The sequence below is a fragment of the Cydia strobilella genome, chromosome 3 (genome assembly GCF_947568885.1).
Source record: "Cydia strobilella chromosome 3, ilCydStro3.1, whole genome shotgun sequence".
Taxonomy (NCBI): domain Eukaryota; kingdom Metazoa; phylum Arthropoda; class Insecta; order Lepidoptera; family Tortricidae; genus Cydia; species Cydia strobilella.
In genome coordinates, this window is record NC_086043.1 from 23,817,087 (window position 1) to 23,833,022 (window position 15,936).

The following is a 15,936-nucleotide window of genomic DNA, read 5'->3' on the forward strand; positions in this document are numbered from 1 at the left end:
TTCTGAAAGTGATGCCCAGGACCTCATTATCTGGATCAGCACGAAATTTTTGATGCATTTTGTTTCTATTTCTGATGCATCTCAGAATACCAGGTGTCATCCATGGTTTTAGAGCTTGATGTTTTTTTGGTATGTGTTTTATTGTTTTGCTTGCATTCAGAGCGATGCTTAGTCTATTTATAAGTTGTTCCACAATAAAGTCAGGATCATCACTTAATAGAAGGTCATTGAGGTTCTGATTTTGTAGATTATTCATTGCATTTTTATAATTAACGCTTTCAACAGATTTGATGTTGTTAGTTTTTGTTGTATGATTTGTTAAAGTCAGGAGTATACTAAGGTGATCGGTTACTGATGTATTAAGAACTGCAATATAGGCTGATGTTTTCGTGATATCAACTTTTATCATAAAATGATCTAAGCAGTTTCTGCCTCTGGTCGGCAGAATATGCCCCGGAAGTAACCCGAATGTGGAAAGCATATTTAGGTAAGCATTTCTGTTAGTCCTTTCATATGAGGGCTCATCTGACCTTGCAATTATATTAATATTTATGTCACCTGTAACGATAATATTTGAATGAGATTTTAGGGTATCTAAGTGATCACAAAGAGACTCTATGAAATCCGTAGCATTTGTGTACGATGGCGATCTATAGATGCCAAGTATTAGGGTATTATTGATGTTGATTTGTAAACAAGAAGCTTGCTTTAGCCTGATTTCTTTAATACCTGCATTTACACTACAGGCTGTGTAACAAACAACTCCGCCACATTGGTTTATATTATTTGTAGTCGCGAGCGAAATATAATTACCAATAGTAGGGATAGGCTTGTCAGGATCAAGTCGACATTCAGTTAAAATTATGACGTCAAGGTCAGTGGTCAGCTGAGATAATACAGATACTTGAAAGTCAGGAAAATTACAATAGATGCTCCTGATATTTTGTGTTATTAGTGTGAGATTAGTGTCTGCTCGAGGTACATGGATATTGAGGTCCTGTATGTCACATCCAACAGAATAAGCAAGCTCCGTATCGTCAATATCATTTAAAACTGTTAACTGACAATCCATTACCTAACCGTAAGATAAATTAGCAGGGGTAGACTAGGTGGGGTAAATGTAATAGCGCTGTAAGTATTCAATTTTAATTTGCAACTGTAAATCATTGTTTTAAGCATAATTAATTTTTTTATCAAAACAAACATATAAGGTGAGTGTGTGGGGTGTGTGTGTATGTGAATGTATAGTTGTAGGTATGTTCTTATAACTAATAAAACAATTTTGTTTGAGTGAAGGTGTACTAGTTGTGAGTATAGGTGTGTGTAACTATGTATGAAAACAATGTATATGTAAAATGTATATGTAAATAAAAATAAGGAGTGACATCTAGAACATGCGCTAAGTATGTAAATTGTAGTGCACTTAAAAATTAAGTCTAGTCATTTATCGCCGACGACATGATTCGGCTCAAAGGGGCCAGTCTCACTATTACGACGCGGGGTACTCATCGCCGGGGCCGAAGAGGAGGGAGTGGGGGTGGGTCCATTAGTGTCTTCATTTTTCAGTTTCTCTAATTGGGCCTCACTGTAGATTGGGATAATCGGAGATTGATCACTCTTCCTCAGGTATACCTTTCCATATGCGGTCCAGCAATGTTTGTATTGTTTTGACCTCTTTAGATCACGAGCGAGGAAATACAGTCGTGCAGCCTTTGATGTCAGCTGTTCAGAGACATATACAGGCGTTTCACTTGGGGATGACAGTCCTAAATGTTTGGTGCATAAGTTCCCTCTTTGCTTAATGTTGTATGCCTTGCACATCTTAAGTAGATCATATTTCAACAAAGTCGACGTAGTTTCAACGACAATAGGGGTATTCTGAGTTCCGTCCTGTTTTGAGCGCACCCTATAGATGTCGCGGATATGTGCTCGATTTATAGGACAGTTTATGGTAATGCCTAGCGCTGTAACCATATCTACTAGGTCATCCTTGGTCTCTCTAGGTTTCCTGGGTACATTTTTAATTTCAATGCTGGTTTTACGGCCCTCGCGCTGTAAGTCCTCAATTTTATTTTCCAGGTTTTGTATAGCTTTTTTATCATCGGCAATTTGATCTTCTAGTTTCACAATTTTTTTATCGAAATCATCATATTTTGCTGAGAGGAATTTCACGGATGTCTCAATGGACTGGTTGGACTGCTGTATTTCTTTAAGGGTATCTGAGTTTTTCAAAATTTCGTTCAACTGGTTGGCCATCATGGCCTTAATCATGGCCCCAATTTCTTCTTTAAATTTAGAGAAGTCAAAGCTATTTTCATCTTCCCGTTTTCGTTTTAGGTGTTTGGATTTGTAATTGTGTGGAGAGGTTACTTGTTCCTTTAGTTTGTCCACTTCAGAGTCCAGTGATGATTCGTCACCAGTATCTGAAGTCTGCATGTTTTCGCTTTTATTTGATGTGGTGTCGTAGCAATCATTGCCAGTCCGTATAGGCGTAAGGGTGTTGTCACCACCTTTTTTATGCGATGCGCTACAATCTGGGCATCTCCAGGTGCTTCTCAGTTCCACTGATACCGATTTAGGGTTTACACATAGGCCACAGAATACCCTTTCGCAAGTAGGAAGAGAACAACTCAGGCTACGCTCAGCAGTACACTTTTTGAAGCAACCAGAACACTTCATTTTGCTAAATTTTGATTGAACTTCTCACTGAGGCAAAAACACAAACACAATGCAACGTGCAGTCTGCGAGCAAATGTTCTAGTCGCGGCCGCACGTCACAGCCGATAAGAGATGCCACCGCACCGCCGCGCGCAACAATAAACTATCTACCTTGCGCGCAGGGACGCGATTCGCTTGTAGTCCGGCACACTCGTGTGTTACGCTACCCGTGCAGTTTCGAATAAAGTCGTTCACAATTTTGTTTATTTCACTTAAGTTTCTGTTTATCCGAATGCGAAAACACTTCGAAACGTATCACTGACATTTTGAGGCACTTAAACACTGATTTTAAAAGTAGTTATTAGCTTGTAAACAGTAATTTTGAATTATTTTTGTGGGAGTGATAGAATTACGTTCTTGAGGGTCAGACAGTCCGGTCAAAGGTTTTAATTTTAAAATAATTAACACAAAAGTTATGGCCAGAAAACCAGTTTTTTGGCCTAAAATTGTTCAACTTTGATGCCAAATATTTCGAAAACAATGAACTTTGAAGTAAATATGGGATACTATATTACTAAAATCCGTTGCTGTTAATATGATTTTGATATATATATATATATATGTATATATACGTGCATGGCACGTCACACAAGTCACGACCGTGACATCCTTTTTAACCGCCTTCAAAAAAAAGAGGTTCTCAGTTTGACCCGTATGTTTGTATGTAGGTATGTATATATGTATGTATGCCCAACGCTTTAGCATAGCGATCCAGCGAGGAAATGCTGCCAGCATCCTCGGCAGCTCGGCACCATGCCACGGGGGCCCATTTTAGATCTAGATTTTTAGTTTTATAGTAGTTTTAGTTTAGTTAATTGTAGTTAAATTTTTACTGTAAGGTTTAATTTATTGTTTATGTTGATACAGATTGCCGCTTATCGTATGTCATTGTGCAGTACTTGCGTGAAAAACATAATTAAAATTGTTGTGTGGGTATTCATACAAATAGGTACTAGCGGGTAGATTCAATAAAAATCTGTTGCTATGGATTACGCCTTTCATTTACATCATGGTGACAGCGGTGCCGTATTTTAATATATATTAAAGGCATTTCGGGCAAGTAAATAAGTTTCGGGCAGTTTAGAAGTGTGTGCTAGTGATATTGTGTTTGTGTTATGGAGCACGCGCGGCCTCCGCCAGAATTGTGCCTGGAGGGTGGCCCGGCAGCGCGCGCCGAGGCGTGGCGCCGGTGGTACACGCAATTCCAAGTATTCCTGAAGGCTTCGGGTGTCAATAAGGAAACAAGTGACGTGCAAGCCAGTTTGCTGGTAAACCTAATAGGGTCAGAAGGTTATAATGTGTACTTGACCTTCAAATTTACAAAAGAGGAGAACCGCGATGACTTGCAAACCTTAGTAGGCAAGTTTAACGATCACTTTGGGACCAAACAGAATGAAACGATGGCACGATTCAAGTTTTTCTCAAGGAACCAGGAAAGCGGTGAATCTATAGACGAGTACGTAACGGCACTGAAGATACTTGCCCAACAGTGCGAATTCAAGGACCTCGAGGAGAGCCTAATGCGTGATCGCATAGTGTGCGGGGTGGCCAGCAGCAAAGTACGCGACCGCTTGCTCAGGGCGGAGGATCTAACTTTAGAAAAGGCGGTAAAGATTACTCAGGCGAACGAGATGTCAAGTGACGAGAAGCGCCAAATCGAAGAGTCTAAGGTTGCTGGGGCACCGTCAACGCCGGCAGTGGATGTACTGTATGGAACCTCGGGACAGTTTCCTGGGGGTGGCCGCGGCCGGCGCCCGCAGCGCTGGCGGGGACGCGGCGGCCGGCGCGGCGGCGGCGCGACGGCGCGCGGGGCCGACGGCCCGAGCGCGACGGCGACGGCCCGCTCCTGCGCGGCCTGCGCGAGTACCTACTGTGACGGAGGTCAACGGTGTCCGGCGAGAGGTGCAAAGTGTTTATTTTGTGGTGGTGCAGGTCATTTTAAGGTAAAGTGCCCATTTAAAAGACCAAACAAAGTGTATCAAATTGAAGAGGACGGCTACGGTGACGACGACGAACTGTACTTCATCGATGGGGTCGATGTGGACTCTGATTATCATAAAGACCGCAAAAAATGGTATGAAACTTTACTTGTTAGTGATAATCGTAGGGCCGAGACTTTTAAACTTGATACTGGCTCGGATTTAAACGTTTTATCAATGAAAAATTTCAAAAAATTGGGTCTTAACAGTACAAGTATAGAACCTGATAATGTTAGGGCCGAATCATTTTGCGGAAATTATGTACCCATGATCGGTTCGTGTATTATTAATTGGTTATATAAAGAACGTTTATATCCGTTGCGGTTTGTTATATGTCGAGACGATAGAAAGAGTGTTTTGGGCAAATATGCTTGTGAGGACTTAGGTCTGGTCAAACGCATATATTCACTTTCCTTAGATCAGTATGAGGATCTCTTTCATGGCCTGGGTAAACTGCCGGGTGAGTATACTATTAGTATTGAGGAAGGAGCGCAGCCGTCAGTCTGTCCGGTTCGCAAGATACCTATGGGCGTGCGTGACAAACTACAGGGTGAATTAGATCGCATGGTTAAAATGGGGGTCATTAGGAAAGTGTCCCACCCCACACCGTGGGTCAATGCGATTGTAGTGGCCGCGAAAAAAGATGGCAGTATACGCGTGTGCCTCGACCCGCGGCCGCTTAACCGCGTCGTGTGCCGCGCTCGCTATCCCCTCCCCGCGCTCGGCGAAATTGCGACAAAGCTGCAGGGCGCGCGATATTTTAGCAAACTTGATGCTCGCTCTGGTTTTTGGATGGTACAAATAGACGATGCCAGTGCCGACCTATGTACATTTGGGACACCATTCGGTAGGTACCAGTTCTTACGCCTCCCGTATGGCATAAACTGTGCGTCTGAGGTGTTCCATTCTAAGGTTCGTCAAATTTTGGAGGATCTGGAGGGAGTCGAGTCGTTCGTTGATGATATAATAGTCTATGGACGTACCTTAGAGGAACACGATGCAAGATTAAAGTCGTTGCTAGACAGAGCGCGCGAGGTAGGTATTAAATTTAATAAACAGAAGTGCGAATTTAGAGTAGAACAGATTACTTATCTATTTAGGTCACATGTTTAGTCATGAGGGTATGCGCGTTGACTCCGAGAAGGTTAAGGCTATCGAGAAGATGCCTTCTCCACACGACCGAGCGTCTCTGGAAAGGTTTTTAGGTATGGTGAATTACTTATCCAAATTTATACCTAACTACTCAGAAGTAGCGTCACCTTTACGAGCGCTGTTAAAAAAGAGCACTGAATGGTGCTGGGAACCGGAGCACGAGGCAGCCGCCGGACAGCTACGGGCGTTGGTGAGCGGCGCGCCTGTGCTGGCCCTGTACGCCTCGCGCGCTCCAGTGCTGCTCTCGGTAGATGCTAGTCAGCACGCGCTAGGCGCCGTGATCCTTCAAGCGGGCCGGCCCGTTGAGTTTGCGTCTGCCACGCTGACAGACGCACAGACCAGGTACGCACAAATTGAAAAGGAGCTTCTTGCCATTGTCTTCGGACTGGAGCGATTCCATCAATGTGTACGCTCATGGTGACGTCACAATAGAGACGGATCACAAACCTCTGGAAGCATTGTTTTCAAAACCTTTAGATTCTGTGCCAGCGCGTTTGCAGAGGATGATGCTTCGCATACAGGGTTATGATTTCAAGGTCGTGTATAAGCCAGGTAAATATATGTATGTTGCAGATACGTTGTCTCGAGCACCCCTTCCGGATAACATTAGTGACAAGGTATCCGAGGAAATAAACGACCAGTCATGTTTCCTATTGGAAAATGTCAGATTCAGTGACGGTAAGTTGCGTACAATAAGAGAGGTAACTGCAGAGGATGAAGAGTGTCAGTTAATAATTAAATATATACATTCAGGTTGGCCGCACAGTAAATATGAAGTCAACGAAAAAGTGCGAGGACACTGGTCGTTGCGAGATAGTTTCGAATATGTAGATGGTATAATTTTCAAAGACAATTTAGTATATATCCCTAAAGCGTTGAGGTTAGAAATGATAAGTCGCGTGCACGACGGACACATGGGCATCGATCGTTGTAAACGGCACGCGCGTGACGTCATGTTCTGGCCGGGAATGAGTCGAGACGTGGAGCGCCGCGTGCGCCGCTGTGGGGCATGCGCCGCGCGCGCGCCGAGGGCCCAGCGGGAACCCATGCTGCCACATGATATACCCGAGTTACCATGGATAAAGGTAGGTTCAGATATTTTCCAATATGGCTCGAAATATTTTCTTATACTGGTTGATTATTTTTCTAATTTTATCGAAGTAAGTCAACTCAAAAACATAGGAAGTAGGGCAGTCATAGAAGCCATGAAGGATCAGTTCGCAAGACACGGCATTCCTTGGGTATTAATTACGGATAACGGACCTGCTTACGCATCCAAAGAGTTCGCGGGTTTTAAAAAAGAATGGGAGTTTGACCATATTACGACATCTCCCCATTATGCACAATCGAACGGTCGTAGTGAAAAAAGCGTGCGAACTATTAAGGATATTCTCATAAAATCAATAAATTCTGGTACTGATTTCCACTTAGGACTTTTAAACTTCCGAACTACACCCCGCGATAACCTAAGCTCGCCATCTCAATTACTAATGGGACGCACACTCAATACAAGACTACCGTCTCACGAGAGCAAACTTCGACCGAGCCGTGATAACCGCCGTGACTACGAGAGAATGGTATGTAACCAACAAACTAGTAAGCAGCACTACGACCAACGAGCACGGGCACTGCCGGAGCTACAGCCGGGCGACCCGGTGCTGGTGGTGGACGGGCAGCGCAGGAGACAAGCCCGTGTCGAGTCACGAGCAGATCAACCTCGTTCCTATTTCGTGACTGATCGCTCCGACAAGCGGATCAGACGAAACAGGCGCCATTTAATAAAACTTGAGCCATGTTCACCCGTCAATGACAGCAACGTTGCTGACAAATTGTCGAGTGACGACGAAGCCTGGTCGAGTGCCGACAGCGACAGGTCGCCGTCGCCCGACGGAGCTGGTGCAGCTCCTGATCTCGCGCCAAACTCACAACCACATACGGAAAAATCTCGCGAACCTAGACAGGCGGCGGTTAATGCACGCATTAATATAAAAAACTATATTTAAATCATTAAATTGTCCAGGCCCGTGAAAGAAGTTCCCCTTATTGTAAATTACAATTAAAAATAATGTAAAAAAAAGGAGAATAGGTAAGAGATCTAAGGGTCATACTTACCTATGTACTTAAGTTACGTGCATGCAGATGTGTATATTACTGATTAATGATAGATAGATTAGATATGAAATATATGGTTGTTTTGATAGATAGTAATGTGCATGTTTAAAAAATTATAATAATAACTCCAAAAACAAACGCATTATTGTCACTGTGTCAACTGTTACAATTACATTATTACATAATAAATATAAACGCATGGCATCTTGTTTACTATTTTGGTAAGATAGTAAGTGATAATAAGTGATATACTTGCAGTAGCATAAATGTATTATTATTAATTTGTAACAACCATGTTACATGTTACGTCATCAATTTAAACAATTATTAATCCAATAATTATAACTATTATACAACAATATATAAGTTACTTAACTTTATACTTATGTAAAGTTAGCTTCTATTTCCACTGCAATTTTAATAATGTACTTTAGGCATTAGTACTTATGGCTTATTTTTATAACGGGGAAGATGTTGTGCGGGTATTCATACAAATAGGTACTAGCGGGTAGATTAAATAAAAATCAGTTGCTATGGATTACGCCTTTCATTTACATCAAAAATAAAAAGACTTATTATTATAAAACAAGATAAACAATTGACTGATTGCACGACGTTTCAACTGCGATTACAGCATAGGTATAGTTTGTCAGAGGACTGTCTCATTTCAAACATATACAGAGAGAATCATACTATCTTTGTCTTACACTAGAAGACTACACCCAAAAGAAAAGGATAAATATAGCTTTTTTTGTTCTTATTTACTGACAAATTGGTTAGTCCAACTATATATTGTTAGCACGGCATCTGACTAGATAACGTTTTCCCGTCAGCTATATATGGCGTAGATCGCGTACAAATCACTATTCACTTCCACCATGGACTCGTTATACACCGTTTTGGCAGCGAGTGTTGTCATCATCGCAGCATGCGTTTACGTCTACTGCCGCCGAAAACTGTCCTACTGGACAAACCGCGGCGTAGAACAGGTGCATTCGACCCATTGGCTGTTCGGGGACTTTAAAGAAGGAATTCTGTTTCGCTCGGCCCCGGGATGGCACCTCGGGACGCTGTACCGCCGGGCCCGGAGAGACGCACCTTTCGTCGGCTTCTACATCTTCCACAAGCCTTGCCTCCTGCTCCGGGATCCAAACGTCATCAAGCAAATACTGGTCAAAGACTTCGAAAACTTCTCCGACAGAAATTTCGCTGGAAGATCCCAAAAGGACAGTATCGGGATGACGAATTTATTTGGGATTCGGAATCCCGCGTGGCGTTATTTGAGGCAGAAGATATCTCCGACTTTGAGGAAGTCAAAGCTGAAGCAGATGCTCCCGCATATGTTGAAGACGGGAGAGTCCATGGTGGAGTACATCAAGAAGGAGAGGCTGACGGAGCCCGTGCTGGACGCGCAGGAGCTGAGCTACAAGTACGCAACGGACCTGATCGGACGCGTGGCGCTCGGGACCCCGACGGACTCCTTCAAAAACCCCGACGCTGAGTTTACGCAGGCTGGTGAGTGGGCTGTTCACTATTAGTTACTGTGTGTGTTGAAGTTGAAACCTAAAGAGTCGTAAGTTGAATACTTGAATATCAAGCATTCAGATGTCACAAAGAGATGAAATAGCAAAGTAGAAGTATATCGCACATATTCCTGCAATTTTTTTATAGGTAGCCACTTTTAATTTATTCTCCTCATTATGCCCGTTATATAACGATGTTGTCAAACGTTAACTCGTCACAGGCAGAGTTTCGCACAATGTACAGGAGCCATAAAATGTAAAATTCTTGCTTTTACTAAAGTTATTCGTATCTTCCAGTGGCGGAGTTTTTCAGCGGCTTCAAGCGAATGATAGCGCTGGTGTCGGTCTTCTTCATGCCAGAACTGGTGGACCTGGTAGGCACCCCCCTCCTCTTCGACTCCAGCTTCGTGCGAAAGGTGTTCTGGCAGGCGGTGGAGGAGCGAGAGAGGACGGGGGAGGAGAGAGGAGACTTTATCGATACTATTGTGCAGCTGAAGAACGGGCCGCAGAATCCTGTATACGGTGAGGTTTTTAATGTTATTTAAATCAAATTGGTTTAAGAGAGCTTGGACTTATATATCCACTTATCCACAGGGACAAACATATATTCGTCGACTGCGACGTGATCAAAACGGACCGCGGAACCAAAATGGATAGAATTGCATAGTACAATCGGAGTCTTAATGCAATCGGATTAGGAAGTCCTGAAATTTGGTATGTATGTTAATAAAAGGTCTCTTTTTCTTGTCCACACTATTTGACATTTGGGGACCTCGAGGAACCGCCGCCATCTTGGAAAATTTGCATTTTACACGGAATCTAAGTTATCTATGGCAATATGATGTAAGGCCAATTGAATTCTACACAAAAAAGTCTGCGGAAAAAATACATGTTCTTAGAGAAAATACTAGCTGAATCCAGATTTACCGCTTATACTTTTCCACTGGACATTCTCTTAATAGGAAACTTGGAGGGATATGAATTCCACTTTTGTCTATTCATTTGTAAGTACATGATGTATCAACATTTTACTCGACTGCAACTTAACGACAGGAAGTAGGGTAATGGGTTTAAGCACTGATAATGCAGTACACCCTGTAACTTAGGATAGAGGACGGATTTTTTCAAATGGACGTATTGGTAGATTGCTCTTGCCCTTCACAACCTGTTTACAGTACCTCATTTGAAAAAATCCGTTTCCTATTAAGTTTCCTCCAAGTTTCCTATTAAAAGAGTGTCCCCTTGGAAAGTATAAACGCTAAATCTGGATTCAGCGAGTATTTTCTCTAAGAACATGTAACTTTTCCGCAAAGGTGTCGAAGACATTTTATGTAGAATTTAATCGGCTTTAATATTGTCACAGAGAACTTGGATAGAATGCAATTTTTTCCAAGACGGTACACATTTTCCAAGATGGCGGTGGTTCCTCGAGGTCCCCTGTCAAATAGTGCAGACATGAAAAAGAGGCATTTAATTAACACATACCAAATTTCAGCACTGTTCCAGAGATTTAGAGGTGTGTTCTATTCCGATTGTGCTATAGTGCCATCCCAATAAACCATTTACAAAATTAATTTTATTGAAATCTAGGCGATCTGAGGTTGTTTTGGTTCTTAAAGTGATGTTTTACCTGTAGTACCCGTTTCCTATTAGATTAAGCATAGAAATTGTCACTTTATGAAGCTGTACATAGTTTGTTTTCCGAGTTATAGTTGGAATGGAGCGCGCTTATGCCGTTTATCACAAACCGCAATTGTATTATTACCACACATGGGCCGATTTATTGACTTTTAGGAATCTATTATTGAAAAGACAAGGTATTGGGTACTTATGTAAATGTAGACAAATATTGTAGGCAAATAAATGTTAAAAACCTTGAAATAAAACTATGAAAACGGATTATATCGCGTATATTGAATTTATAATACATCCCGACGTTTCGAACTCTTTACAGCGTTCGTGGTCAACGGGTGACTGAGGAAAAATTACAAAGTGCAAAAATACCCACATACTAAAAAAACCCAACTAACTAACTGGCCTTATGAACCGATTTTGCATGTACAACCAGCCTTAAAGTTTGTAGTCTATGATTGTTCATTATTTTAGTATGTGGGTATTTTTGCACTTTGTAATTTTTCCTCAGTCACCCGTTGACCACGAACGCTGTAAAGAGTTCGAAACGTCGGGATGTATTATAAATTCAATATACGCGATATAATCCGTTTTCATAGTTTTATTTCATGAGTAACTATCGCGGTAACCGAAGACAATGTTAAAAACCTTGTTTTTCCATACAGCATTATTTATGAATGGGAATTATGAATACGATAATTCGAAAACTGAATATTGCTATAGCAAATATTGTTTATTGTTCAAATGTCTAAGTGGGCAATTTATTTGATTACCAAGATAAGATTAAACGCAAATAATATTATGTAGATGTCAAAGGAGGATTTCAAATTCGAAATACTTGCTTTGACAAACTCAAGAATGACGTAATCAAAATGGATGGTGCCCAACGAAGCCTTTTTCATAACGATGAAAAGTAGTTAGACCAAGAAAAGTCTGCAGAAATTTTGATAGCACACGCAGTGCAAGTGTTATTTATACGTCATAATTTCATAGATGTTTGACGTTTAAAATAACACTTGCACTGCGTGTGCCGTCTATATCTCTGCAAACTTTTCTTGGTTTGACTCTATGCATTTCTCCCAATTTTTTAGGGTTCCGTACCTCAAAAGGAAAAAACGGAACCCTTATAGGATCACTCGTGCGTCTGTCTGTCTGTCTGTCCGTCTGTTACAGCCTATTTTCTCCGAAACTACTGGATCAATTAAGTTGAAATTTGGTATACATATGTAAGTTTGTGACCCAAAGACTTATATAACTTCTTTAACAAACAACTTAATATACACAGTAAAAACTATTATGAGTGCAAAAATATTATACCGGCTCGGCTTTTAACACAAACATATGAGGAAACAGAAGAATTCCTCATTTGACTAACCTATTGAACAAAACACACACACACACACACACACACACACACACACACACACACACACACACACACACACATTATTCGAACACACACACACACACACACACACGCGAGGGATTTTACATCTGTTTATTTTTATAATTATATGTATATGTACATACCTTTTGCATGTCTTGTATAAAGCTTCTCAGCATTTTTATTGTAACATTTGTAACTGTAAGTAAATCTTAATGTAATATTTACCTAGCATAAATACCTACTCATAAATGTAGTACGCACTATTGTTAATATTCTCCAGATAAGGAAGGGCGGTACCGGTACCTCCTGGCACAGGCTTTTAAAGCTTAAAAGGAGGACCACTAATTTTAAGATAAATGAGATTGTTAAAGAAAATAAACATTTTTGATTTGATTTTGAAAGACGGACATGTAACGTAAACAAATGAATTTTGAACATGGGGGGGAACTTTTGGGGGGTAAATGAGAAAATTAAAAATAAAGTATTTCAAACTATATCGTGTTACATATCAAATGAAAGAGCTCATTGTGAGAATCTCTAATACATTTTTTTATAATTTTAGGATAAACAATTTAGTAGTTATTCAAGAAAATAGGCAAAAATTGACAATTCTCCCCCCTTTATCTCCGAAACTACTGGGTCTAAAATTTTGAAAAAAATACACAAAATAGATCTTTACTTAGAGATTACAGGAAAACCTATTAGAAATTGCAGTCAAGCGTGAGTCGGACTTAATTACTTAGGTTTTGATCCGACCCCTACGGGTTTTTTAAAGACATTTCACTCACGTTTCACATAAAAAATACATTGTTTAAATTTTGTAATGTACGGAACCCTTGGAACGCGAGTCCGACTCGCACTTGGCCGGTTTTTCTTATGCAAAATAGTAAGTTATAAGGTTACTAGTCGCCTGCCTTAAGCTAATAATATTAACGTACTAGACAAGATGATCTAATAACAACTAAACTGTGAAAAAACATCGATTCCTACGCTGAAAACTCGCACGATTTAGAGCACCGAAAGTAATTTCATGAGCGTATTTTTTTTTATTTCAGAATTTTCCAGAGAAAACTTGGTGTACCAGTGCGGCACTTTCATGAGCGGGTTCGAATCAAGCGCGATCACGGCCTCCTTTACCCTCATGGAATTGGCACGACACCCGGTCATCCAGCAACGAGCCCGCGAGGACATCCAGCAGGCCGTCAAGGAGCACGGATGGACCTATGAAGGGTACGTAAAACCTTAATACCACTACCATACTGCCTCCCTACGCAAATTAAACGTAATATCCATAGGATAATTCATTAAATTAATTACCCTACTGTCGCACGACGAATTCCTTTATTATATTGAGGCGGAGAGGAGAATCAACCAATAATATTGGTTGTAATCCACATCACATCATCACAGTGAAGCTACCTAGTATGCTTGGTCACCCACAGTACAGCATAATTGATGTGCAACCCGCTGTGCAAGGGTGCTTTTTCTCTTAGATCTGATCACCCATTGAATAAGCAAGAGGGATTTTTAAATTGCATGGTGTTGGGGGATTTTAAGGGTTAGTAAAACTACCCATATATATGTACCTACTCGTAAATATACCTTTGTTATAGGTGTCTCAATCTCCTAATCTTTACTAGGCCCTAGCCAAGATGCCAAGCAAATGCGCCGTAGCGAACGAAACGGTAAACGGTAATCTCTCTCTCTATCACTCTCCCACATTAATAGTGGGTCCGGAAATGGAGATCCTGACCGACTCACGGGAGCACTCGGGTCCGTGAGGTCGTTACTCCCCAACAGCTCGCCACAAGCTGCCCTGCCCTTATTATTATTATAATTACACAGATTAGTCTTATTCACAGATTGAAAGCGATGAAGTATCTAAACCAGTGCGTGGCTGAAGGCGTCAGGCTGCATCCTCCAGTGTCCACGGTCGACAGGTCGGCCAAAGAGGACTATAAGGTGAGGAGGAGGCAGAGGTAGACAACTTCAAGGCTTATTGCTACTAGCCAGAATCTAACTGCTCGAAATGTATATCCAAGCCCCCGTTTCACCAATATGATAATTGTCATCTGACAGTGCCAATTCGCCGTAAATTGCTGGTCCAACAAGTTTACCTGTTACTGTTAGTTACTGGAAATGTACATAAAATTGTCAGTATCAGGTGTCAATTGTCAGCGTTATGATATGGGCGCCTGCACTTCATTTGGCATGTTTAGACAACAATTGACATTAAATGCTATTTCTGATAAATGGTTTATAATCAGCATTCCACCGAAAAGATAAAGGGATACTTATGTAAGCCTAACGATTAATAAAAAATTAAAATCCGAAATGAATAACTTCGCTTTATTTAACAAATTATTGATTGATTGTAGAGCTTTGTGTATAACATTAGAAACCAATCGATAATTATAGATAGCATAAGTTCCTCGTTATATTTTAACGATGTGGTGGTAGAAAACAGCTAGTAATATTCAAGAAATACTTCTAAGCATAAGCCATTATACCGCAATACAGGTTTTTCTGATAGATCCCAATCAATGCTAGTCTAAAAGCAGACAGGAAGGTTCATATAGAAAGCAATTATGGTGACAGTAGCACAAAATAGACAATTTTTATTTCCCCAGATTCCTGGCACCAACATAATAATAGAGAAAGGAACTGCTGTCTACGTCTCGCTGTATGGACTGCAAGGAGACCCCAAGTACTTCGATAACCCGGACACATATGACCCAAGCCGCTTCGATGAAGGCAGGCCCATTCCTGATGCGTACATACCCTTCGGAGCTGGACCCAGAATGTGTGTCGGTAAGTACCATGAACTTAATTATTAACACCTGTTTTTTACAGCCTCCGCAGAAGCCAGTGTTAAAAAGAGCACGCATTTGCATGACATCTGCAAGACCACCTTTTAGTAAGCACTTACTGCAGCAATGGACGCTTGCAATTTCAGAGGGTGTCACCTACATAAGACAAATGTAATAATAGTAAGTAAACGGACATTGGACCCAAGCTACATTTGACCCCTATGAAAATATCGCTTATGCTTGCTCTTGCACCTAATATTTTAATCTAGATTCCAATACTAGCTATTGATAACAGAACTAGATTTAGAAATGCCTCTTTGTGAAATAAATTCGTCACCCAATTCGGGGAAATCTTGCTGAAAAACCTATCAGACTTGTTAAATAAAGTAAAGTTTTGTTATTCAATACGAGTATGTTTATTCCTCACAGGTTTGAGAGCCGGCCAACTTCACGCCAAGGTCGTGTTATCCATGATCCTGTCCCAGTTCGAAGTACAACCAAAATCTGACCAGCAGGAGCTTGATCCTCGGTCCGCCTTAACTGCGGCCGCGCACGGGCTGCCCATGGAGTTTAAGAGGATAGAGAAGGAATCCATCAAGACGGTCGGACCTGGAACGCTTTGA

At 41.2% G+C, this 15,936-nt stretch overlaps 1 protein-coding gene across 1 annotated transcript; it reads left to right on the forward strand.

Moving 5' to 3' along the window:
* The first annotated feature begins 8,810 nt into the window (after positions 1 to 8,810).
* On the forward strand, positions 8,811 to 15,936 carry LOC134756155 (cytochrome P450 6k1-like). The gene is made up of 6 exons (XM_063692985.1): positions 8,811 to 9,476; positions 9,782 to 10,006; positions 13,559 to 13,733; positions 14,366 to 14,465; positions 15,134 to 15,314; positions 15,743 to 15,936. Exons 1-6 carry the CDS (start codon positions 8,840 to 8,842, stop codon positions 15,934 to 15,936), a joined length of 1,512 nt encoding a protein of 503 aa, XP_063549055.1. The 5' UTR covers positions 8,811 to 8,839.

Coding starts and splice junctions, on each gene's coding strand:
- LOC134756155 (XM_063692985.1), top strand. CDS start 8,840: ATGGACTCGTTATACACCGTTTTGGCAGCGAGTGTTGTCATCATCGCA. Junction 14,466..15,133: donor CGGCCAAAGAGGACTATAAG/GTGAGGAGGAGG, acceptor TTATTTCCCCAG/ATTCCTGGCACCAACATAAT. Junction 15,315..15,742: donor TGGACCCAGAATGTGTGTCG/GTAAGTACCATG, acceptor TATTCCTCACAG/GTTTGAGAGCCGGCCAACTT.